Here is a 27,115-nt window from a genome sequence, read left to right as displayed (position 1 = left end):
ATAAATTAGTCGAACATGCCAGGGGTGTTAGACAACTTCTAAATGTAGAGTGGCCTTTGTTGGTGTGTGCACTATATTGCTAGAAAGTGCGTTCTGGTAAGGAAAGTCAGAAGGTTGGATTCATTCCTTCCTTAAAGTACTTTTAAAATAAGGTAAACTGATATATAAACATGAAGATTAAGCAGTATTTTCTGACATCAAGAAAAAAAAGGAATGCTGGGAAACAGTTACATATGTCACAGCATTCACTTTTGTCAAAAACATTAATGAAGCACACCTGAACTTATAAGGGTACTTTTAGATAAAATCTGTCAACCAACCCCCTTATGTAAATCTTTCTCTTTCAAACTTCCCACACCATTTTATACAGCTAACTTTCCCCTGAGTGGATAAAGCTGGTGACTGGTAAATAAGTAAGTGGAAAACAATATATCATTTCAATTAAAAAATAAGAATACCGATTTAAGAAATAAGCATAAAGGCATCAACCTGCTGTTAACACTGAAGATGAGTGTTTTTGAACCTACATTATAAAATATTACAAATAAAAAGAATATAAATCTAACTGTTAATTTACAGCAACATTATTTTCTATGTCTGCACTTAAATATTTCAAATCAATTATTTTTACATATCATTTAACCAAACTCCTAGATAGTGGAATGTTTTATATGAATACCTACAGCTTATTCAAATTAACAAAACGAGGAATAAAAAATAAAGTAAGGTATTCACTGAGCTTGCTTTAATGTTCAGAGCAATAACTTTAGATGTCAATGTGACACATTACATCTTCACCTACCATGAACTGATAACTAGATCTGTAACACAACCTTGTACAAAGTTGTTGAAAAACAGTGGCAGCCAGCCAGAAAGACTGCACAGGAAAAAGGGACAACATACTAATATTCCATTAAAAAATAAATAAATAAATGTAGAGGGTAAGATAAAGTAGCTCTGGAAGTTTAATGAATATGGATCTGCATAAGCATAAAGTCCTGTTCAATTATGAAGCCTTTTATAATCAAATAAAGTGCATACATGCTCACATTTATTCTCAATTTATCTTTTTAATAACTCAGAAAATAAAATAAAATTAAATTAAATGAAATTAAACAAAATAAATAAATAAAATAAACAGACAAACTCTGCCAAAGTTAGCAAATGCATGTTTTCATCTTAGTGGAAAAGAGTGGCTATCAAATGACCACTGTTCCCTCTTAAACCAGACAATTTTGCAAATAACCCAAGGCCAAACTAGGTTTCCTTGAAAAGTGCATCTAACCAAAACATGAAAGAATGCCACTCTCATGCTAAAATAACCACTATCCAATACATCAGAGATGGAAAAGCAACCAACTGCAATTTCTTTTTGCTTAAATATATTCAGAGGTACTTACCTGGGTTGTATGCTGTGGGCATGGCTGAAAACTGTACCCCCTGAGTCAGTAAACTTGGAGTTGCTACAGAGACCACTGGGGTGGTTAATGAGTGAGCTCCCTGGGACACCCCCAACCGCTGTGCATTCTGTAAGCAAAGACACTGCAAGTTAAAGCATTATATGGAACATCTAGCACTGCAATAACCTCACAATTTATCTGACTGCAATTAATAACATATCTGATTTTTTTCAAATATTTCTGTACATAGTCACCAGTTCAACCCGGCTTACAATCAGCTCTCATCGCCAGGGAAACTGAGCTATATAGTTCAACGTACACTGGTAATGAACTGATCCTACAAGAAGTTGGGGCCTACCAAACAGATAGTGCTGCTTATGTAGTACACACTGCAGCATAACATATGCAATGCAAGTTTATTTATACCATCACACACCTGTATGTGGCACAATGATCACTGCAGAACTGACACCTGAATCTAGGAAAGTATCTGTTAATCTGTTCAGTTCTGGTACCAAACAAAATCAGTAATAATGACTTTTAACGGCTAATAGACTGGAACATGCAGACTATTACTGGAAAAAAAAAACATCTATAGTACTATGCATCTCACAGAGAAAAGGACAGGGTATACTAAACATGAATTTTCCTTCTGGTGACCTTTTATTTGCATCCCCACTAAGCTATCTGTGATCTGTTGAGTATGTAAACTATTTTCTAGAAAATCTGGCAACAGAATTCCAAACAGTCAAAAATAAGAGTTATCTTGTATGCTGTTTATTTCTTTTTCATGCTTCAAACACTGTTAGCGCACACAAAAACAAAAAATAAAAACAGTAAAATGGATTGCTAATTGAAAAATAAACTGAAAAATCATGCAAATATCAAGTACATTCACTCTATATGATCCAAAGATAATCAAGTCAGACCATGTTAACACTCACCGCTCCTAAACTCACCAGTTCCAAATCTTCCTCCGTCTGCAGTAAGCAGATGGGAGTAAAATAAAAAAAAAAAAACAAAAACAAAACAGAAGACAATAAAGGTTTCATTAGCACCTACCACATACCTGACCTTCATGTTTCAACTTCAATGGTGAGAAACGTACTTTGGTGCTTCTAAGCTCAATGTATATACTCAGTATCATCATATAATTCAAAATACCTTTCCAGCACAAATAAAGAAAGATCTTTAGTTAAGAAACTTGCAGTGAGAAATGTTCTTTGTTTTGGTAAATGAATAGTAATACTAACCAATTTAGAAGAAAGACAATTATAAAGAACATTGTTTTGATGCAAACAAGATATGAAATGTGATGCTCACACTTCGGAGTCTTTTAAGTGCCTTTTATTTATTATACTTTTGTAAATCCTAAGTACAACTTGCAATGAGGTAATTACTATTTTTGCTTACAAGGTGGAGATAAAAAAACTGTAACATGAAAGTTCTGCATTTTACAAACATAAGTAGAGACATCTGAGTCATAACCTTGATATAATGTGAAAGGCAGGTTCTCCTCCGTTCTCTCTTGTCTTGCCCTCCTTAAAGCTGCAGGGAACTTTTGAATAGGGATTTTGGGCCAGCCTTGAAATGGTCTGCAGACTGACTGCCTGGTACTTGCCTAAGAACCCGTAATAACTTAACTGTCTGGTTTGTTAATACTTCAGCTGAGTGACACACACGGATTAGCAAATACTCAACATGCAGGAGTGCAATGCCTTCGTAATGACTGCTAACTGCAGACGAAAATGTATCTGTTTTTCAATAAGCATCCATATTGCTAACAGAACTACCATCAATGGCTTGTTTAAATATTATTTACTGCTTTAGCATTTGTCATCTTTTATTAGCATAACATACATGTTGCTGTTTAACAAAATACTATTCAGAGCAAACTGGAAGAAATAATTCAGAGCAAACTGGTTTGCAATTGACCGTTAACAATCACTTCTTATGGTCATTCTTATAACATATTACCACTTGAACATATTATTGTCAGTTCTTTAACTGCTGCTAAAATACTCCATGCCAGAAAAGTTTAAGAAGGTTTAGTCTCGCAGTTGGTGCAGAGTGTTAATGCTATGGACTGCAGCTCCTGTGGTACAGGGTTTAATTATCTCTGTCCTCATTTGTCTACTGAGTGAACTTCAACAAGTCAATTAACCAGACAATGCTTGAGGGCAACGGCAAATGTAGCCTATGTTCCTCAATGTTCCCCTGGACCACTAGCCTGGTAACTATTTAAGAAATGTTGCAGAGATGGAAAGTGAAAAAGCTGTTCCCAGCTATCCTACAGTTATTCCTTTCAGATCAGGTAAGTGGAACTTTAATACAAAATGTTGACAAAGCTTCAGTTACTTTCGATTTAAGTGGCTCTTCTGCATCACTAATAAAATCAATGCACTGCAGGGAACTTTAATACATTTTCTTCTTCCTGAACTTTTAGTTGAAACAGCATGTCCTGTTATTACGACCTTGAGACTTACAAGGCAGAAATCATTTAGCACAGATGACTAATAAGTATATTCCAAGAACTATTAAAATGAGAGGAATGTTGTAGCTGAACCAGACTGCTTTATTCTATGAATGTCATACACTGAGCATATACTCAGCTGTCTTAGAAATCACTTTGTGTGTAAATCGAAAGAAAAAACATTAGACTGAAGAGTAAAATAGCACAGTGTGCTGATGTGATTGAGAGTGGTTTCCTGCTAAACTGTACACTAACCACATCCGATACTTCAGGTAACAGTAATTACATAGACAAATATGCAAGTAAAGTGCACCATAACAACAAATCAAGGTGAGCACTGCTGCAGCTATTAACTATAACAAGTGTACTTCTATTTACTTCAGACATTGCCTGACTGGCACTGAGATAGTTGGAAGGACAGTAAATGAAATGATAACACTGATCCTCCAAGGTTACTCCACTGCTAGTGTATGCTTCATACAAAGTAAGTTAAATATCCCAATGCCATCCTTAGTTCTCCTCTCAAGAATCGTTTGAGCTATTTCAGCTATTGTTACCAAAACAGTGCACTAACTAATAATTCATAAAACAGTAACCTCACCATAACTATACACCTGATACAGGAAAAAGTTTCCAGAAAAACATTAACAGCTCAAATCCACATGCAGAAAATAGATAAGAGAACTGTATCCATATCATGTTATGAGCATCTTTCTATAGAGCGACTGCTCTGGTGAATATCTCACACAACTGGTGAATTTCTCTGAAAAGATCACGAAGGCAATGAATGAGGGGAAAGCAGTGCATACTGCCTACTTAGACCTGGCAAAAGCATTTGGTACAACGACCCACTCCAGCACTGTCAACAAACTTATGGAACAAGGCACAAACCCCTTTACAGCACACTGGATTGCTAGCTGGCTCACAGATAGGACCCAAATGGTTAGGATTGGTGAAATCCTTAGGGCTTTGTGCTGTGCCAGCTCCCATATGGCATCTACTTCTTGGAAGTCAAATCCAATGTCAAAGGTCTCTGGCTGACCAAGTTCACAAATGATTACAAACTGGGAGAAGTAACTGAATCCCCTCAAGATGAGAACACTCTTTAGGAAGGTCTAAACTCCCACAAACACTCGGTGCCAAAGCACGGCTTAAAACTCAATACCAAGAAATACATTACAGTACCTTTTGGTAAGTCAGCCACCTCGGGTAGCTACATCATCAATAAAAACACCCCTGCAAGTTGATTCACTAGATGGTAACCTAACCTTTCACCAATGTGTCCAAGGTAGTAAGAAAATACATCTATGTTGCTTAATGTATAAGTAGAGTCACTGTACCACTATTCTTAGCCCTCATCTGACCCACCATAAGAGTATAATGCCCCTTTCAGTATGTACCTGACCAGACACATGCATTGACTAGAATGTCCACAAAGGTTCCTTTCAAAAAGAATACAGACAGTAAACACAATGAACTACACTGATCATCTTAATGCCCTGTCTCTTTACATGGCTTTATACAAATTTCTGAGAGGTGGTCTTTGGCTGGTGTACAAGCCATCACTGGACCTTATTTTGATCAAACCTTTGCACATCCGCAAATAAATCACATCAGAACTACTAGATCAAAAGACATCAGTTTTGCTTGCGACATAAATAAGGACATGTTAGAGAGACAGATTATGTTTCTGAGAGAATTCCCATTCTCTGGAACAGGCTCCCCATCCATGTGAAGTGGAGTTCCTCATTAACCCTATTTAAGCACAACTTGGACCAATGGATGGGTAATCAGAAATTCACTCCTAGTCTGTTGCCTATATCTTTACTTTATTTATTTTATTTTACATTTGTTGACCGGGCTAGACCAGCTGGATATATGTCCATTTTCAGTGGAGGCCCGGGGAGGAAAGCTCCACAAACAACAACCAAATAGGACAAGACAAAGATATTTACAGTAGAAATTGGTACATTACAAAACTTTAACAAAAACACCTCCGCTTGCTTTAACCATAAAGGGTATCCTCCAGTAACACGTCAGACACCAGTGAACATTGAGTATCGTGGCCCAAAATTATGTGAACCACTCGCAGTATAAAAAACTGTAGATTTAATAGAACACCAAAAACAGCATGGCAAACACAATTGGGATTGAGCGCGCTTTCATCTATCTCAACAAGACTTCATCAGAATCCATTGTATCCTATGCTAACTGACCTTAAATACAATACCAGCTGATTAATTAATTGAATAACAACCAGATTGTTATCCTATCAAATCAATACATAATGCATAATGCTGAATCAAAAAATCCACAACCTAATATCCCAATTGTGTTTGCCATGCTGTTTTTGGTGTTCTATTAAATCTACAGTTTTTTATACTGCGAGTGGTTCACATAATTTTGGGCCACGATACTCAATGTTCACTGGTGTCTGACGTGTTACTGGAGGATACCCTTTATGGTTAAAGCTTCTTTCTGGCGTGGAGGAGTGGTTGATTTGGTTACATTACAAAACTTTATAACATATTACATACCTAGGATTTTATATTCTGTATTCCAGTAGAGAAAAAAACCTGATGTAAAAATAACCTAGATACAACAGTAGTTTGAATTAATAATGGAAATTATATCTAAGAGATACTTTAGATACTAAGGTCACACAAAAAAATCAAAAGAAAAACACTAGTGTTAAATGTATAGAGTATACAAAAGCAAAATACAAGGATACAATTATAGTGTACAGACTCACAGGAGTTGTGGTCTTATATGAAAACTGTTGGTCATTCAATAGTATATACATATTTACATGAGGAATAATCCTCAGAATGGTCAAGCACAATATTATCAGTGAGTAAACAGAAGGTCATGTTCATAAGAGGCTAGGAATCAAGGGAGTCTATTAAAGGGGTACAGTGGTTAGTTTGGGTTATCACAGGGGCATAGCCAGTGTGATTTGAGGTAGGGTTTGAGCTTGCTTTTAAATAGGTTAACTGAGGATAGTGAGGTTAGCTGACTTGGGAGGCTGTTCCAAGCTTTACCTACTTTATTAGAGAACAGGGCGTCACCAGCTGAATTGTTGGATTTAGATATCTGTACAAGTAGTTTATTAGATGAGGATAAAGTTTTGAGATTGTTATAGGGAATGACTAGGGGTGTAAGTATGGGTGTATTTTGAGGTAGATACAGGATCTTATGGGCTACTATTAGTTGACTGAAAAGTATTAGATTTAGCAACTCTAGCCATTCAAGATTATTCAAGTTGACACAGTGATGAGTTCTATAGGAGGACCCAGCTGCAAATCTGGCAATATTGTTGTAGGAGGATGACAGTTTACTCAGATTACTTCTGCATATTTTGGTATTGATAGGGGGGGCATAGAGCAGGGTAGAGATAAGGTGGGTGTGAGCAATGGTGACCCTGGTTAGAGGAGTTAGAAATGGTTTGATTCTGTAGAGGGAACCTAGTTTCTTATTTACTGTTTTTATGGTGTTATTAATGTGAGGTTCAAAAGACAAGTTATTATCTACTAGTACTCCGAGTAGTTTGGTGGTTGGCTCAGGAAATATTATAGTTCCATTATTTGAAGTAATAGTAAAGTTAAGTGGGGAGATTCTGCAAGTGGGGGGTGAATAGTAGCATTTTAGGGGGTTTTTTGGGGTTTAAGATAAGACACCTTTGTAGGAGCCAATTTCCGACTGTGCTAAAGGTCTTTTGTGTTAGTGACTGAAGTTCTGATTGGGAAGTAGCAGAGCATATGAGTGTGGAGTCATCTGCGTATTGGATACAGTCAGTGGAATTACAGAATGGAGGTCATTTGTAAAGATGGAGAAGAGTAAAGGACCCAATATGGATCCTTGAGGGATGCCTAGGGCTACTGGGAGGTGGGAAGATAAAGTATTATCCCATAGTACTGCCTGTCGCCTATTATCTAGGTATGATTGGAACCACTGTATAGTAAGGGCATCCAATGACAGGTTTTTGAGTGTGTCTATGAGGAGGTGGTGGTTAACCATGTCAAATGCTTTAGACATGTCAATAAAAAGGGCTGAGGATAGAGTATCAATATTACGATTACTGTTAATATGGTTAGTGAAGGATAAGAGAGCTGAGGTGGTGCTATGAAATGGTCTAAAGCCATGTTGACAGGGTGCTAGTAAATTGTGATCAAGTAGGTAGATTAACAATTGTAAATGAATACATTTCTCCATTATTTTTGCCAAAGGAGATAGTATGGCTATGGGCCTGTAATTGGAGAACTCCTTGGAGTTACCACCTTTGTGCAGGGGGATAATGTGAGAGACTTTCCAGATTAAGGGGATAGTTCCTTCAGAAATAGTTCTGTTAATGAGGATGGATATGGGGTAGGCTATGACTTTAGCAGCTTTTTGCAGGTATTCTGTAGGTAGTAGATCTGCAGAGAGTGTGGTGGGTTTTAGTTTCTGGATGAGGTTGAAGATGAGCGATGTGGGCACTGGCAGAAAATGAAATAGAGGAGGATTATTGGTAGAGGTTGTGGTACAGCATGAGATGCTAGGGGATAGCTGGTTGGCTAGGGATTGTATTGTTTCAGTGAAAAATGTGTTAAATTAATCGGCTATATGGATGGGATTGTTGTGATCAGAGCCAGAGGGAGTGGAAGTGCTTGAGTGTCTGGGGTGTAGGAGGTTATTAATGCCTATCCAGAATTTTTGAGGATTATTTTGGTGGGTTTGTTGAAGCTGGTAGTAATAGTTTTTTTTATCGGCTAATATGGCTTTTTTGTTTCGTTTCTTAGCTGTCTGAATTGTAAGTGACCTGAGGGGCTTTTTGTTGAATGCCATTTGGCCCATAGTTTATTTCTTTGGAGGATTTTTTGTTTGGTAGTTTTGGTGAGCCATGGTGCTGGTTTAGTTCTGATTCTAACTTTGGGTAATGAGGCATGGCAATCTAAAATGGAAAGAAATTTCGAATTAAGGTATTTAACTGCATTATCTAGTGGGAGGTGTTTCAGGGGTGACCAGTCACAGGCGCTAAATTCAGTTTGAAAGTTAGCGGGGTTATAATTTTTGTTAGTACGAATAGTTCTGCAGATGGTTGAGTTTAGAACTTCAGTTTTAGATCTAATTAGATAGGTAAGCAAGTGGTCACTTATGTCCTCTGGGAGGGTGCCTGTTTTATAGTTTTGTTGGGGAGTATTAGTGAGTATCCAGTCAAGGGTACTTGTTTTGTTGTTAAGTTTATTAGTACGGGTAGGGGATGTTATAGTTTGGATAAAACCATATAGGGTGATATGAGTAGAAGGCTGCTCAGATATACACGAGTTCCAGTTTATGTTAAAGTCTCCAAGTATAATGGTTTCTTGGGGGTAGTTGCTTGAGCGCCAGCTGAGGATAGCCTCTAATGTGTTGATGTTATTGCCTGGGGGAAGATAGACACAGATTAGATATATGGCTTTACTTTTGTTAAGATGAATCTTAGTTAGAAGAATCTCTGCATTGTTGGAAAGTGGAGGTTTGGGGTCTAGCAAGGTAACTTGTAAACCATTCTTATATAGTATGGCTACGCCTCCACCTTTCTTAGTATTACAGTCATGTCTCAGGATATTGTAGCCAGGGGGTAGAACTGCACTGTTTTGTATTGATGGATTAAGCCATGTTTCAGACAGACAGAGTATGTAAAAAGAATGCATATCTATAAGGGCATGCAGGTGAGCAACTTTATTATTGATGCTACGAATGTTAAGATGAGCTATCAGGAGAGAGTTGGGGGGCTTGGTAAGCGTGTGTGTGATAGTAGGACCTGGTGTATCAAGCTGTGTACCTGTGATTGTGGTAGTAACAGGGTTTGCGTGTATATCACCATCTAAAAGGGAGTGGACCTGTACTTTTAGGATGAGTTGTAAAAGTTTAAAAATTAGGTTCTTGGTTTTTCTAGCTATTGGGTTAAAATGAGAGATGTGAGTGAGTCTATAAAACTGGGCTGATGAGTACTTTGCTGGGCAGGAGAAGTTGCTGAGACTGTGAAGGGAGCTAAGAGTAGGAATAGACGTTTGCCTGTTGTGGGTGTGAAGTCCTAGATATGTATGGTGTTCGTAAAGAGTAAGTAGATAGGGTATAATTAGTATAGTTAGGAGTATTAATAAAGGTAAGGGTTTGTGGTATCCTTGGGCCATTAGCGTAGGCATAGGAGGTGGAATGTAGGGATGCTTGTAGATAGAGTGGTAAGGTAATGGATAATGTGAGATGAGTGATAGTACTTTAAGGGGGAGGAGATAGAGGTTGGTGTTAATGTATAGTTAAGGTGATAGCACTTTAAGGGGTAGGAGATAGAGGTTGGTGTTAATGTATAGGGGTGTGGCAGTTTATGTATATGTTTAGGACCACTGGGGGCAGGTGAGATTTGGGGGCAGGGTAGGGGAGCGGAGTGAGCCCGCAGGGCGAACGGAGCAGGATGAGCCACAGAGGAGTTCACCCTAGGAGAACAATCAGAGGAGCAGTAAGTATAGGTGGGGAGGGTGAGATGACACAAAGCCTTGATAGTAGTTAGAATATACTGAGAGGATAGGCAGTGAGGAATTTAAGAAGAAAGGGAGATAGAGTGGTATTGTAAGCTCTTAAGTATACAGCTGTCTATGTCAACTAATTCCAGAGGTAAAACAAGACTAAAGTAATATCACCCACGTACAGAAGAACCTCAGACTGTGTCAAATCAGAAGAGATGACAACTAACTTAGTAAATAGAAGCCAGTTTATGTGATTGCTTCAAGTCTTCCCTATGTAAAAATAATGAGACCAGCCTTCATCATTTGTTGTGTGTGTGTTAATCCAATGAGTTAACATTAACAGATTGCAAAATGTCAAAGAAATTCATGTTGCTCATAAAAAATTATATTTATCTTTAGGAATATATATATCTATAGACCAACACAGAACATAGATTATTTCAAAATATGAGGACATCAGCCCACTAAATAAATGCACATTCAAATTCAATGATGAAAAGCAAACAGTGTAGTGTGATGAAATAGGCAGGTGTACAGTAATATGACTGTCTAGCAAATTTAATTTATATACAGAACTGAAGCATTTCACATTCCCACTTCACAGCTTTGAAAACTAAGAGTAAAGTAAGTTTTATGGGTTGGGAACGAAAGAAAAAGATGAAAGCACAGTTGCGCAAGTAAACTTATCATAACAGTACAACTTTGAATAATCACTGCTGAAGTAGCCTTAATTTTATGGGCTATATCCTAGTAAGGATATAACACGTGGCCAGCTTCCAAAGCTTCGGGACATGTTCCATTCATTCAAACCATTAAGAAGCTTCAGCTGAGCTGCCTAAAATCACAGGTTTAGTGCCATGCCCTTCAGAGCTTTCATTCCAACTGAGAGAGGGAGGCTGAGCCCTGAGAAACCATATCTAGGAGTAAAACTATATACATATATACACCCCCTGGTAAAATCAAAAGGGACATACAGAGAGGGAATGGTTACTGAAGCAGTGATCACTCAAACGTGAACCGTTATGGTAAGTTTACTTGCACAACTGCACTATGTTCATCACATTGATCACTGTTGAGTAGCATTAGACATATGGATAGATTACCCTAACTTACTACATTTGGGAGGTGGTACGGTCAAGAAGCCCATGGAGAATCATCTTAGCAAAGCCTGATCTGGACCTAGAGAAGGAATCAAGCTTGTAGCACTTTGCAATATGTACAAAGAACCAAGTTGCTGCTTCTCAAATAATTCTGCAATCTATCTGTTTCCAAAAAGCCATAGAAGAAGCCAAGGCAATGGTAAAGTATGCCTTGCACCTTCCTGAAATAGTTTTGTTGTGGCGAGAATAACAAAAAGTAATAGCCTGTGACAACATTCTGGAAAAGGTCTGTTTTGACACAGGTTGTCCCTTCTTCTTACCTTCAAAATAAAGGAACAATTGATCCAAAGACCTGAAAGGTTTTGTTCTGTCAAGACAGCAACCGAGTTGTCTGTGGTCATGCAAGGTATGGAGTATCCTTTCTCCCTCATTTTAGGTTCAGGAAAGAAAACAAGGAAGTAGATCATCATCATCATCTACCTTTTTTTACCATTTTCTACATGGGGTCAGGGTATCATGTTAACTGTCGCCATCTCTCTTGATTCAAAACCACACTCCTGCCTTCTTCGACACTCATGCCTGACTGTCGCAAATCTTGTTTCACACAATCCATCCACCTCTTTGCTGGACGTCCTCATTTCCTCTTACCTTCTTCCGGTCTGTCCCAAATCTTCTTCACCAGACTGTCTTCTACTTTTCTGCACACATGTCTGAACCACTCTGTTCTATTTGATCTTTTCTGCAATTGGAGCTACTATAGCATCTGCACTTATGCCCTCATTTCTTCATCTGTCCCACAGTGTGCATCCTACCACCCTTCTCAAGCACTTCATTTCCATCACCTCTACCTTCTTCATCTGCTCTGCATTTACTGCCCAGGTTTCTCTACCATACATTAGTGCTGGTCACACCACTGTCTTGTATACTTTACTTTCCAGCTTCTTTGGCATTTTTCTGCCATATACACCTTAGTCCCTATGCCAGTTGGCTGCAGCCTCTGTGATTCAAGCCTTCCCTTCTCCTCAACCACCCCTTCCAGATAACTGAAGCTGTAAACCTGTTCCACTTTCTTCCCTTTATCTCAATTCTCAGTTTCTTCTGTTCTTTGGATTTCCCTAATTTGCTGCCATTACCACTGTCTTATCTCCAGTGGTGCAGCGGTTAGCATTGCCACCTCACAGCAAGAGGTTCTCCAGTTCGATCGTCAGCTGGGGTGCCTTCTGTGTGGAGTCTGCATGTCCTCTCTGTGGTCATATGGGTTTCTACTGGGTGCTCCTGTTTCCTCCCACATCCCAAAGACATGCTGTAGGTGGACTGGACACTCCAAATTGGCCCTAGGCATGAGTGGATGCATGTGTGTGCCTTCTGTGGAAGGTTGGGCACTGGGCTGGCAACTAGACACTGTAAAACTCTACTGCCAATCATGAGCAGACAGGTGATCCATTGTGGTAACCCCTAACCAGGAAAAGCCAAAAGAAGATGAAGACCACTGTCTTATCTGTGCTTAGTTTCAGCCCATGTGCCTTCAGTTTTGCATTCCATTCCTTTATCTTTTGCTGAAGTTCTTGTTCAGACTCTGCTTGTAATGCCACATCATCTGCATACAGCAACTTTATCACCTGTTCCCTCCAACCTGTTTAGCTATCAGATGGATAGTTTGGTTTAAAGTTCACTTGGATATCACTTTTAACATAAAGGAAGGAGGAGTTCTCAAAGAAACCCTGCCTCTCTGGAAAATGAAATAGGGTTGACGCATCATAACAGCTTGCAACTCAGATAATCTTGTTGCAGAGGTCAATGCAATCAGTAAAATAGTTTTCCATGTTAAGAACTTCAAGTCAGCCAGATGAGCTTGTTCAAATGGAGAAGGTGTTAGTGTTTGTTTTTCTGGGCTCTGATGCAAAACCCCTTTCAAAAACATTTTGGAGTAAGAATGCACTAAAAACAAAGGATCTATGGGCAAACATGTGGAAATGCCCAATAAATGATCCTTGGTGGTGGAGTAAATAATGCCAAAGGATAGTAACTCACACCAATATTGTAAAACCACAGAAACATTAGTCCTGAATAAATGCTGGTTATGTTTTTGGCATCAACTAGAAAACCTCTTCCATTTGCTAAAATATGATTTTCTAGCAGCAGGCTTTCTTGCCTCTATTAGTACCTGCTGGATGTCCTCAATAAAAAGGCACCTAAAGGGAATTAAAATCCTATCATCCAGGCAGTCAGATGAAGTTGATTGGGGGAGGGGTGTATCAAACACCCCTGTTCTTGTGTGAGTAGTTTCATTTTGTGAGGAAGCTTCTGGTAACGTTCCCTGGCTTTTTCCAAAAGAAGGGAGTACTGTTGCCTGAACCAGAAAGGACTCACCACAAAGATCTTGATCTTTGGGTATTCCTTCTGAAACTTCAGTAGTATCCTGGATATCAGTGAAAAGAATGTAAAAGCATACAGGAATATTCTGATCCAAGGAAGGGAAAAATCATCTTTTTTCCAGGCATTCTTGCATGGAGACCTGCAGCAGAATTTTTCTAGCCGACTGCTCAGAGAAGAGGCAAAAAAATCTGCTTGAGGAACTCCCAAAAGACAGTTCAAACCATGGAGGAACCACAATCTAGTTTCCATTTTTTAGGGTCTGCTTTTGACCTGCTACACAGTTTTGCTCTGATGGAATGCAGGATGCCTGTATAGTGAGATTGTGCTGTGAAACTGCATCCCAAGTTAACATGGCCACTGTACAAAGGGACTACGACCTGGAAACCTGCTTCTTGTTGATGTATCACATGACTATTGTATTGTCTGTAACAACATGACGAGGCCAAGAAGACTAAAGATGATTCAGAGAGCTGAGAGCCATGATCAGAGCAAGCATCTCTTACATTTATGTAGCTGTGGCTATGTCTATCCTTGGTGTCCACATCACCTTGCACTTTTGTCTTTCTCCAGAAACTGCTCCCCAAGCAGTGTCTGAGGCATCTGGAGTGACTGACTATTTTGGAGCAGGGGAGGGGTTAGAAGAAGAGATCTGGATTTAGGGAAATTTGTTGTCTCCGAGAAGTGATTTCTCTTCTGACAAACCCCAGAACTGGGATTTGAAGAGATAATGGATGTTGTTGCTGGGACCAAAGAGACTTGAGATACCATTGTATTTTTCTCATGTGGAGTCTTGTCAGGAGTATCAGAATCACAGATGCCATGATACCCAAAATCCTGAACTGTTCCCACACAGTGACCAAAGTCTGAGTGGGAAACCCTATAAATTGATCTAGATACAGATCTATTTTTCCTGTGGAATAAAAGCTTTTTGAACAGAGGTGTCTGGCAAACACCCCAGGAACATAATCCTGTACGATGGAGTCAAAAAATATTTTTGAATGTTCTTTTGAAATCTCAGAGGTCTCTCTCCCAAGTGAGAGATTCTTGACCCTTTGAAAAAGGCTCTACAAAGATAAGCAAATTAACTAAATATCGGAAAATGCGGATACCATATAGTCTGAAATTAGCAATAACTGGAGCTAGACACTTTGTAAACACTCTTAGTGTAGTGGCTAGTCCAAAGGGAAAGGCACAAAACAGATCATGTGAACCAGACACACAAAATCATAAGAAAGCCTGACACCTTGATGAATATGTAATAATAAGCATATTTAAATCTAGTGTTACCAGGAGACTTGAATGAGGGGAAGGGGTAACAGGTTGTGAAGTGACATCATTCTAAACTTGGGCCCTATCCCAAACTGGTTTAGGAAAAAAGATCCAGAACTGGTCTTCAAGCATTTTTTTTTGGACAATAAACACAACCTTGAATAAAAACCTTTCCAAAACTAGGAAGCAGGAACTGGCTCTATTACTCTCTGAGATAACATATGTTTATGGATGGAGGAAACAGAGTAGTCTAGCCTGGCAGATGAGGAGTTACCCCCTTGAAAGGAGGTACTCCCCCACTGCCATCTCTAACCTTGATGAATAGGTTCATAGGTGTTTACTAGGCTAATGACAACAAAGCCTTTTTAAGCCTAGCCACGCATCCCAAATCTCTGGAAAGTTCTGATACCCTTGATAAGTGTAAGCAGGGGCTTGGGAAATGAAACATTTACAAGCTAGGGCCTGAGAGATGAACCATTTACAGGTTGCCTGACACAGGTGCCAAACCAGGGATGAATTTCCTGTTCCCCATCCAGTTGTCCAGGTTGCACTTGAATTGGGTTAAGGAGGAACTCTGCTTCACATGGATGGGGAGCCTGTTCCAGAGATGGGGTAATCCATGGGATACATACCTGTCTCTCCAGCAGTTCCTATTTATATCACAGGCAGGGTTTAAGCCTTTAAAACAGGTAATTTTGGTGCAGTTCATTTTTGTGGCTATGCAGGAGGTCCATCAGAGTGGGGTCTGGCAACACACTGTATGTCAGGCATAAATCTCTCCTCAAAAGCCTGTAGGAGACGGAATACAGGGACAGAGCCTTGAGGTGGTCAGCATAGGACATTTTACTTAAGCCCCGTATTCTTTTAGTGAGGAACCTCTGTGGACATTCCAATTGTTGGATATGCCTGTTTAGGTACATACCAAAGGGGGCATTGTACTCAATGACAGGTTTAATGAATGCCAAATACAGTGAAACAATAACTTTCTTGGACTTAGATGCCATACCTTTGTTTATAATTTGTGCAATACAGAAGGATTTCCTCACTACTGCAGACATGGGATGGTCAAAGACTAGATTACTATCTAAGTGTATCCCTAAGTCCCTGACTACTGGGTCAACTCTAAGGGGTGTGTTATCAATATGACAGTTACCAGGGGTGGATGACTTCCCGAAGGATACCATTATGCATTTCTTGGCATTTAGTTTTAGTCCATGGCTCTGACACCAGTTGGCTGCCTGTGTCAGCCCCTCTTGGAGAGCATTTGTGTCAGTGTGGGATTCAACAACAGCTCCTAATTTGCAATAATCTGCATAATCTCCAGAACACACTTGTTCCAGTTGTTCTTGTATTTGTTTTGTCTCTGCTTTAGAAAAGTATTACATTTTTTACTTTATTTATTTTTAGTATCTTATTTTGATTTTTACTATTTAAATTTGTATTAATCTAATCTATCTTCCTTCTGTAAACTGTCATTCAAATGGTATGAGCCTGAGTATCGAAATTTCGTGCAGTGATACGCACTTTTTCCTCTGTGTTGATCTGTATGACAATAAGGTTACTTTGACTTTGTCTGAAGCTCTTTGTTACCAAAGATGGAAGTGGAAATTCAGACTTTCTACAAAGGAAAAGAGAAGGTCAGCTCTCTTAAACAGTCATTCTGACTTGTTGGGCTGACTTTGCTTTTAGGGGGTTCTTGAATTATTCATGAAACCGCCTTGCTTCTTCTTCTTCTTAAACATCTGTTTATCTGCATTTTGTAAAGACAATTTATTTTTTTCTTCCCAAAACTAGATGAGAATTAAAAAACAATCCCTAAGAAAACTTAAAAAGGAGGGCTGAAAAATCTTAAAAAGAGTCTCCTCTGTAACAACTTTTTTCCTCTCAGCACACATTTTCGTAACCTGGGCAGCAGATAGATTAAAGATTAAATCGCTATCCAAAGAAGAAATTAAAATCTCATTGTTCACATCATCTGGGAGACCATGAAAATGGCAAACCAAATCTAAATAGTGCCAGTGGCCATAGCCTTAAAAAAGTATCAACACAGCCGTACATACACAATTTAAGCAATGAGATGTGACCTTTGAAATGGACAAAATTATACCATTTAAATCATTTTTTTCCTCACAAGTATAAACTACAGATAAAACATTCTTCATAGTTTCACTATTAATCAGAATAAATTTTAACACATAAGTCTGACCATTCAAAAGTCTGAAAATCAAAGTCACAGAAGCATGCACTTTTCCCCCATACTTATCAGAAAGTGCAGAACAGGAATTAACTAAATGTTTAGCACCATTAGGATTAACTAAAGCTAGAGCTGCTAGGTCAGGTTTGGGATAAGTGTATATAAAAAGACAGAGGAACTTCATACAACCAATCTGCCTTTTTATGGACAGCATGCTATCAGGAATATTGCAGGCAGTGACACACGCATCCTCCTGAGTTGACAGCTCTGGAGGAATGAGTAAGTTTCTAGAAATTCAATCTGTAACAGCTCACAGTATTTTCTGATGGGCTGAGAAACCTCAGTATTCTCCCACTGAAAACACTTGGCACATTCTAGAAACACTCTCAGACAAAGAGAAACCAACACAGGGAGAATCAGATATGGTGCTCTCCAATTAATTTAAAATCTGAGAAGAAAACCCTGCATCTGTCACTTCATCTTCCTGCCCAGCTTCAGAATCTTGAATCTCTTCAGGAAAAGAGGCATCCTTTTTCTTTTACCTGAAACCACCTTATAGGAAGGATCAATTGCCTGAATTAGACCATGAATCAGATTTGCTAAACTACTCCTGTCTAGAAAATGTTAATGAGGAGCAGATGCATATTTAGTTTTCTGTTTCTTTTTGATGGGAAAAATGAAGCCAACATAGTTGTTAATGGCAGCAACAGCTACCCCAAGGGATGGGCACAGCATTCTGACTAAACAGAGAAGCTTTCCCTGTTCCCTCTCCCAGGACTGACAAGAGTGGCTCTCCCTTGCACAATGCAGAGGATAACCCCTGGTCCATAGTGGCTATAGGTGCTACACCAGAGGAAGAAGTGGCAAAAGATGAGTGGTCTGAGGAACCCAGATTTCACCACAGTAGAGTCACCCACCTGTGGCTAAGGCAAATTGCTAGCTTGCTGCAGAGGCAAATACTATTTACTTAACTTTTTTTTGTGGCTGGAACACATTCTGACTGTGGGAACAGTAGTTTGCTCTGTGGTCAATTCGAAAATGGTGCCTCTTTTCCAGGAAAAAGAAACACCATAAGCTGGTAAAAATAAAAAAAAAAATGAGAAAAGTCACTGTTTTCCTCACAAAAAAAAGATGCATTGAATCTTAGAAAGCTGACCAGCTGTTATATCCTTGATAGGATATAACACATATAGTTAATGCTTTGGAAGCTGATCAGCTGTTATATTCTTAGCTATATGGGTTATATCCTGCCAACGCTTTGGAAGCTGACCGACTGTTACATCCTTGGCAGGATATAACCCATATAGCTAACACTACTGCAGCAGTGATCAATACAATGGACACTGTCTATTTTAAATACTACGCTAACAAAAGGTACAGCCATGACCGGTTTGCTTTTGTCACCACTGCACAATTGTGAAACATGCTATATGCAAACAGAGTTAAAATAATTCTTAAACTGTACACAATCTCTGCCTGATTTTCATCTTCCACAAACAGACCTTTATTTCCATAATCTCTTCAATCTGAGTTCTATTCCCTACATATGATCCCAGCTCAGAAAAATAACCTCATCTACAAATCATGTGAATGACAACATTTGTTATTCCCTGTCTATTCCTTTCTTGTGCATATCAAAACTTTCTTACCAAGTGTTGCATTAACCCTTTTCCACTTTGTGAAGTGATGACTCGAAGGTCTGGTTTGCGACTGGCAATACCAAGTTGTGTGTTGTGAGGAGGTGGTGACTTCGACTGGATCACTTTACCCATACTGTTTCCATTGGACACAGTCAAGAGTCCAGGGGATGCTCTGGCACTTACATAGCCATTTCCTGTACAACACATAAAACATTTCACAACATTAGCTACATGACAATATATATCACACCATCTCATAATCATCACTAACATTATACAGTGTCAGGATCTGAAGTAATTAATTTTACATGTATTAATTTTCGAGGTCTGCGTGCCTGTACAAGTTCAGTTTTCCTTCTTGTAACAGTTCTCTTTTGTCAGACAGGCCATTTCACATCTAGTTGAACTTAGTTATAATTATTATTATTTAATTTTCAATCCAGCTTTAAATAGTTCAGATACCTCAACTAAATGCAAGTGAATATGGAAATAATGTAAAATTTACACTTCTGGGTTCAAAAATTCATCCTAAGTATGTAGCCTGGGCAACTACACACAGCCTAGCTATATAATTCACGGAGTTTAGAAGGTGGATTTATGACCAGAATGCTTGGAGTATGGATTAATAGTAATGTGATGATAAATATCTTTTAAGTCTACTGTTACCAAGAAGCATGAATGTGGAAGAAGAGGTATTATCACAAACAGTTTTAGGAAAGAAAGATCCAGAACTGGTCTCTAAACATTTTTTTCTTTCTTTGGCAGTAAAAATATCTTTGAATAAAACCACTTTTCCCACCTGGAAAGGAAGAAGTGGTTCTATCACTCCGGACAGCATATGATGAAGGACAGGTGGAAGCAAGGGAGTCTGGTCAGGAGGATGAGGAATAGCACCCTGCAAAAGAGAAATGTTCTCCCCTCTGCCATCAGTAACCTTGATGAATGATCTTCAGAACAATTTGTCAGAAACAATCTGTTGTCAAAGAGAAAAACTGAATTATAGACTTTCTGGAAGAAAAAATGGGTACCAGGGTAGGAGGAGGAAACAAAGTCTCTTAAACAGTCATTCTGACTTACTAAACTGTCATTGGTTTTAGGAGTTTCCAGAATTCTTCTTAGAATGGCCTTGCCATTTCTTATTAAACATCTGTTTATTTTGTTAAGAATGTTTATTTTGTTTCTTATCAAAACTGGACGTGGAGTAACAGAATCCCTTGGAAAACGTGGAAAATGAGGGTTTAAAAATATTATAGAGGTTCCCTGTATTAGCTTACCCCTTTACTCATACTTTTGGATCATCTCTGCAGCAGAGAAGCCAAATACTAAATTAATAGCCAAAAGAGAATTTAAAATCTCATTTTTATCATCATCTTGGATGTTATGAGAAAAAGCCAATCAAACCTCCTCAAAATAGTACCAGTGGCCATAGCCCTAGAAGAAATATCAACAGAGCCATAAAAAGACTGTAAACAATGAGTAGTGACTTGAAAAATATAAATCATTCAATTATTTAAAGCAGATCTTTCCTCACAAGAAGAAACTGCAGCTAAAACATTCTTCCTGCTTTCATAATTAGTCAGAACAAACTTTAGCATACAAGCCTGACAATTTAAAATTCTGTAATTAAATTTGCAGAAACATATACTTTTTCCATACTTAATAATCATCCCATCCTTATCAGAAAGAGTAGGGCTAGAATTATCTGTTTATCAGCATAAGGATTAACTAAATATATATCTGATGGATAAGGTTTGGGAAGAGTGTATAAAAACATAGACTGAGGAATTTTACATATTCATTCTGCCATTTTAAGGACAGCTGGCTGACTGTCAGGAAAATTGCAGGAAGTGGCAGACGCATCATCCAAAGCTGACAGAACTGAAGGAATGGGTGCAGGTTCTGGTAATTCTTTCTGTAACAGCTCATATTTTCTGAGGAACTGAGAAACCTCAGTATTCTCCCACTGAAAACACTGGCACATTCTAGAAATACTCCCAGAGAAAGAGTCTGAATCAGAAATCTGAGGGAAAAAAAAGTGCGTCTGTCCCTTCACTCTCCTGTTCAGATTCAGAATCTTGAATCTCTTCAGGAAAGGAGTTATCCCTCTTTCTTTTACCAGACAATATTGTAGAAGAAGAATTAATAACCTGAATTAAACCCTAAGCTAGATCCAAGTAAACTGCCCCTGTCTAAGGAAATCTGAAGAGGAACAGACACATGCTTAGTTTTCTGTTTATTTTTGAGAGGAAAATCAGCTTTCCCAAGGACGGGTACAATGTTCTGACAAAACAAGGAAGCCTTCCTGATCTTTCTTCCAGCACCAAGAGGGTCTCTTCCTTGCCCCAATGAGGGAACCCCAATAGTTACAGGGGAAATGGCTATCCCCCAATCCGTAGTGGCTGTAGGTGTTACACCAGAGGGACCTGGAGTGAAAGATGAGTGGTCTGGGGTCCAACTAATGGGCACAGCAGAGTCACCCACCTGCACCTGAGGCAAACTGCTAGCCTGCTTTGATGGCAAAGACAGTTTGTTTAGGTTTTTCTTTTTGTGGCTGGGAGAAAGAATGACCATGGGACTAACAGTTTATTTCCTGGTCAAGGTGAAAAAAGTGCCTGTTCCATGGGTCAAAACAAGCAGCAAATGCCAGTAAAACCTAAAGTCTTTAAAAGTAACTTATTTCACAGATAAACATGGTAAAAAGCACTTAACACTTTGCCAGTGCGACAACGTAAAATAAATATAATTTTTCCACAGAAAAAATGATTTTCAGTTACTTTAAACAACTTTTAAAGTGACAGGAAAAAAAGAGCAATCCCATTTAAAAGTATAATACAGTCATTTGACAGTCCATTAACATACAAATCCTAGCTTTAAAATAACTTTCCTGAACAGAAAAGTATTAACAGTAAAGAAAAATTATTGAACTGAAGATTTTTTTTCCGCAGGGAACTTATCTGCCCAGCAAAGAACAGCACAAGCCAACCATAGATCCTTGAAAGCCTCAGAGGACATACTCTTCAGCAGCAGCAGTATAGCTCTGATGGGCTTGATGCCAAAACTTGTCTTTTAATTAGCTCAATTTGAGCTGCGAGACAGTTTGGGTGTGTGGAAGGCACCCTGAACTTTGGAAGCTGTCCGGTTGTTATATCCCATGCAGGGTAAAACCCATATAGCCAAGGCTACTGTAGCAGTGATCAATATGATGAACATCTCCTGGAACAACCATGTGATGATACAGTTTTGACATATGAATGTTTAAGGAGAAGTGAACTTAAACCAAAGGATGAAAGACTAATAAAGTCAACACAAGTCAGCAGGATACAGTCATGTACTTTTACAAAGTTTGTGCAAAAGAGATACAAACAAATTCATGTTCTGTAGTACAGAACTACAAATAGCTGCATGCTGTGTTGCTGTGTGTGATACTCGCATGGTCAAGGGATTGTGTACTAAAAGGCACAACAATGTGGCAAGACTACTACTTTGAGGATTCTGTAAACACTGTCACACAGAGGGAGCTGAGAAGCATTTGAAACATGAACCACAAAGAATTACTGAATGTGAAAAAGTTCTGATCACATGGGATCAGCTAACAGCAACAGTTAAGACAGCAGAATCAAGAAAAAAAGGGCAACAGTGACATTAATCATTGAAATAGCTACACCTAGGGATTACAGTTTCCTGTGTACTGAACACACAGAGGCATGAAACACCAGGATACATAAGAAGAAACTAGAGCGATATGGGATAAAGATACCCTGATAATTGAACTACCAGCAAAAGCAACATGGCTAATAAAAAAATAATTTTCAAACTTACTTAAGTATTACACGAATGCATGTACAGTCACAAGAATTACAGAAAGAGGCAATTCTGTACAGAATACAGCTGCTGAGAAGAGCACTCTTGTCTAACATCAAAGACTGAAGCAATATTAATTTCATGAACCCTAAATCACACCCTGACTCAGGAATGGGGTTCATTTCAATCATAGCATTAGTCATCCAAAATGTTTGAAGAAGTTATGAGAGAAGCCATAATCTGTAATCTTCCCAGAAGTAAAACATCCAAGACTACTTCAGCAGCAGGCTACGAAAGAAACCTATACAAAACTGGAAGAGATCCAGTAAAAAAATATAAAGGAAAAACAGTAATCAGATTACTGGAAAAGGTACAGCAACAGTTAAATAATATTAATTACCAAGTATCTCTTCAGAACTCAGGCTGTCCTTTACTGGACTACACTTTTGTAGACAAAATCCTGAAAGCTCTGAGCTGATGCCACCAGAGAGATATGGTGGTTCAAGGGGTGCAACTACATGCAGGGTGATCTAATCTAATAAACCACAACTTATAATTTACAAGAAGTTGTACTTGATTCACATTTAAATACAAAAACCATTAGGGCAAAATCAAAGTACCAGTATAAACAGTTTAAAATAAATGAGATAAATGAGGGTATAGACATTTTTTTTAACTTAACAACATCCTCTGAGCATCACCAAACGTTTGTCACCTCTGTATTCACATCAACAACCACTGAAACACCATAACCAGTTAGTCAGGACTGTTCTTAGTTAAAGTAAAAATAAAAACTTTATTCATGATTAACACATAAAATACATACTAACCTTACCAAATCTTCTTCATATTAATCAGAACCCAACAAATAGCAACTAACAAAATTAGAATAAAAAAAAAAAAAACAACAACAAAATAAAAAAGTACAAAATGTCACAACCATAAACAACCAGTCAGAAACTGTATTACTATCAAATCAGAGAGAAAAAATAAACAAGCAAGGAAACAAACAGGGTAGGGCTGAAGTTGAATGACATTATGTATTCTGATGTGTGTGATTGTCATCAGCTCCGCCCAGTTACAGCATTTCAACAATAAATCTCCTGCATACACAGCAGCATACACTAAGCTGGTGGGAGTTCTTCTTCACATTTTCACACCCCCTTTCAAACCAACCTATGGCTGAGGTGTTCTCAAACCCACCTGTGGCAGAGGTGTTCTCAACTCCAACGAATAGTCCAGGGGACACAAATGTTAAGGGTAAATGGGGCAGAAAACAGAAATAGTGAGCTGGAAAGAATGCCACTGGGGGAGGCAAAACCACTTTAAAAGAGAAGAAAGAAGAAAAAATAAACCTAACATATATTAATATTACCATCTCTATGCTAGCACATCTATAATCCATTTTTGTCTCAATTATATTGGCCAGTTATTGCTTGCCTTGTTCAATCCATTTCTGTCTCACTTACACTGGCCAATTATTACTTGCCTTGTTCAGTCTGTTTCAGCACAGTCTCATCCCCGCTAGAACACAGCTCCTGTACTGTTGCAGCTATCAATGCCATTAATGTTAAGCAAACAACATATTTTTTACTAACATTCATGGTATAGTACTGTAAAGTTAATCAGTACATGCCATGAAATGCTCCCTACCAATTTAACAATTCAGGACAGTCTAATGGTGAAAGCCCATGCCAATGATCTAGCCATTGATCAACTCATTCCTTGATACATTTAGCATTATAAAAGGATGTCTTAAAACTCTACTGCACAGAATAAATTCTGTCTTCCACCTTCATAGTTAAAACTATGGTCAGAAAGTAAAAGAGAATGCACTTCCAATCGATCAACCACCTAACAATGGTCTCACAAAATTAGGACTCTAGTTATTTTTACCTTGTGCAACAAAGTAAGCCAACTTCCTTTGTGCTTACTCAAGTAAGCTACATCCACTAATTTTTTTAATCTGCACAATATAATAAAAGTTGTATCTCTACCATGATATTTTGAAGGATCTGGTCCCTCACTGAACAGCACATACATTGATTACCATGTTCTAATTCACCTAAAATCCATCTCCCTCAAGAAATCTTATGATACTTATTAAACTTCACTTATCTTTAGCCATATGGATCCAGGAGGGACATGTACTAATGCAAATATGATGCCATTCCCTTCTTCATGCTCTAGTCACCACAAAATGCCATCATTCAAGTATTCTGCAACCTGTCTTGGACCTTAAAATTCATGTCCCATGTACAATAGTACTGCATCTCCAGGACTCTCTACTCCCTCACATTTTATGCCTCACCCGATTCAAAGCCATGTACATCCTGCAGGGAACTTCTTCTGGTATAAGCAAGAACTTTTGACTTCTTGACTTGGATTACTAACCAATTAATATTCCAAGAAATTATTCCCGGCGGTACAGAGATTTAAGAAAAAAATTAGATTTTACCTAATTTGCAATTCATGTGTTAGCCTTTTTCAATACATCATTACATAGAGAACTTTGCCCTTCCCATAGGCAGGCTTCTTGTTTAACACTAGTCAAATTCCCCCTACTAACAGAAAAAAATGGCACCACATAGCAACTTACTTGATCATATTATATTCTTTGCCCTAGCATTTAAATACTATGTGCTTTTTTGACTCCCTGAATCTGACCATAAGTTGATCCTGGGATGTCTACTGAACCCTATTTAGCTGCCTCGGTCTTGTTCCAATGGCTGTTTAGAAATCAAAGCCTTCAAGGGCAGCATCAAAGTGCTGTCAGGGAATGCTTTACTTGCTTTAGCTTAACTCTGTCCCCTTGCCTGTTCAGTCCCAGGGGCTGGCATGCAATGAGCTCCCTGCATGTGACTCATTTATGGCCCTGATCTGCTATGAACAAGACATCTCACATGGGTCTGACCATGAGAAAGGAAACCTACAGTGATAGTGTACCCAAATGCTCACCCGCCCCCAGTATGTGAAAAGCGCCCCCCTCCCCTCCAGCTACTACTTGAACTTGGAATGACCTGGTCGTACTCAGGGCTTTAACCCTCTATGTCACTAAAACATGCCACTTTCTAAATAAATATTTCTCACATGATTTTATACAAGAAAGTAAAAATCTTCCCTTTAATTATTCACATAAAGCACAAAGAACAATGTAAGAACAAGCCCCCTTCTTCAGAACAGACACACACATACACACACTTCCCCAAACTATGTGCAGTCTTTCAAGAAAACAAAAATCACAGCAATTTCCCTCCAGTCCAACTTAAATCCTCTCTAATGTGTTTCTAAAACTGACACTGAGATCCAAGATGAAAACTTCCCATAGCTGCAGTCTCTGTTCCGCACAGTGTATTGCACATATAGGCAAATTAGCAGCTCTCCTCCATTGTTAATGCAGTGATTTTTGCTAGGACCTCTGGTGTGCAAACTGGCACTGGCTTTATAGAAAATAAAGATAAGATGAATTCCATTTATCCATTTTGAAATGTTAGAATAAAATTTAATACTGATGCTTTTCTCAGTATTTTAAAGGAAAAAAATTGCACATAACTTCAAAATCGCCTATGACTCATAAGCTTAATCTTTTAAGTTCTTCCATTTCATACAGTCATATTTACTCACTGTCTGAGTAACCTTATTAGTTATATCTGTTCCTTACTTTCAAAGCTCTGTTTACAGCCCCCAACTTAGTAAATAATGCAAAAAATAACCAGTATGTCAGTTCCAGGGATTTTCTGCTATGAGCTTGTCCTAAAAACGGACTTGTCAGGAAGCCCTTCCCTCTGAGGTAGCATTTTCTGAGACACTTTCAATGGATATGGATTCCATTTTTTTCATATTTTTCTCTCTCTCATAAATTTGTTTGCTAGCAATGTTGGCCAAAGATTTTTATGAAGCTGTCTTTGTCATGAGTGCAAGGTGCACCAATATTTCTTCCACTCTAAGCACTTTGGTAACATGTGTGACAGGTGGTTATTTCATTTTCTTGCATTGAGTCAATAAGCAGAAGAACACTACCAGTTGGCTACTGCATACTATTTGAGGAATTTGGTTCTTTCAGGCACCACACTGTCAGATGAGTGAGAGAAATGGACAGGGAAATCTTTACTTGCTATTCAGAATCATATGGCATTATCAGGCCTGAAATCATCAAAATTAGTAGCAAAGCTTAGTGTCAAATCCCTTACTACTACTGGATACATACAGGCAGAGCAGCACTGACAGACGGGGTTGAGTTATAGTCTGTGCCCTCTGGGTGTGGATCACTACTGCTGTTCTTCACTTTAGGGTCCTTGTATGTGCAGTATGACAGTAGCACAAAGATTTATAAATCACAATATTGATGGTTAACTTGTCACATAGCACAACCCATTT

The 27,115-nt window shown here is 38.5% G+C and overlaps 1 protein-coding gene across 4 annotated transcripts in view; it reads right to left on the bottom strand.

Moving 5' to 3' along the window:
• MEF2D (myocyte enhancer factor 2D) overlaps positions 1 to 27,115 on the bottom strand; it is a 1,758,957-nt gene that overhangs the window by 210,712 nt on the left and 1,521,130 nt on the right. For 2 of the 4 annotated variants that reach the window (XM_044079787.1, XM_044079788.1), the window contains exons 9-11: positions 18,947 to 19,131; positions 2,345 to 2,380; positions 1,401 to 1,527 (exon numbers count right to left, since the gene is read on the bottom strand). In XM_044079787.1, coding sequence (XP_043935722.1) covers positions 1,401 to 1,527; positions 2,345 to 2,380; positions 18,947 to 19,131 — 348 coding nt within the window. The remainder of the gene's footprint in view (positions 1 to 1,400; positions 1,528 to 2,344; positions 2,381 to 18,946; positions 19,132 to 27,115) is intronic. The other 2 variants (XM_044079789.1, XM_044079790.1) reach the window with 2 other exon arrangements.

Source organism: Protopterus annectens, chromosome 8.part0 (assembly GCF_019279795.1).
Source record: "Protopterus annectens isolate FY-2018-M chromosome 8.part0, PAN1.0, whole genome shotgun sequence".
NCBI classification, from domain to species: domain Eukaryota; kingdom Metazoa; phylum Chordata; order Ceratodontiformes; family Protopteridae; genus Protopterus; species Protopterus annectens.
Note: the sequence above shows the minus strand (reverse complement) of the source record. Positions and strands in the feature narration are given on the sequence as shown.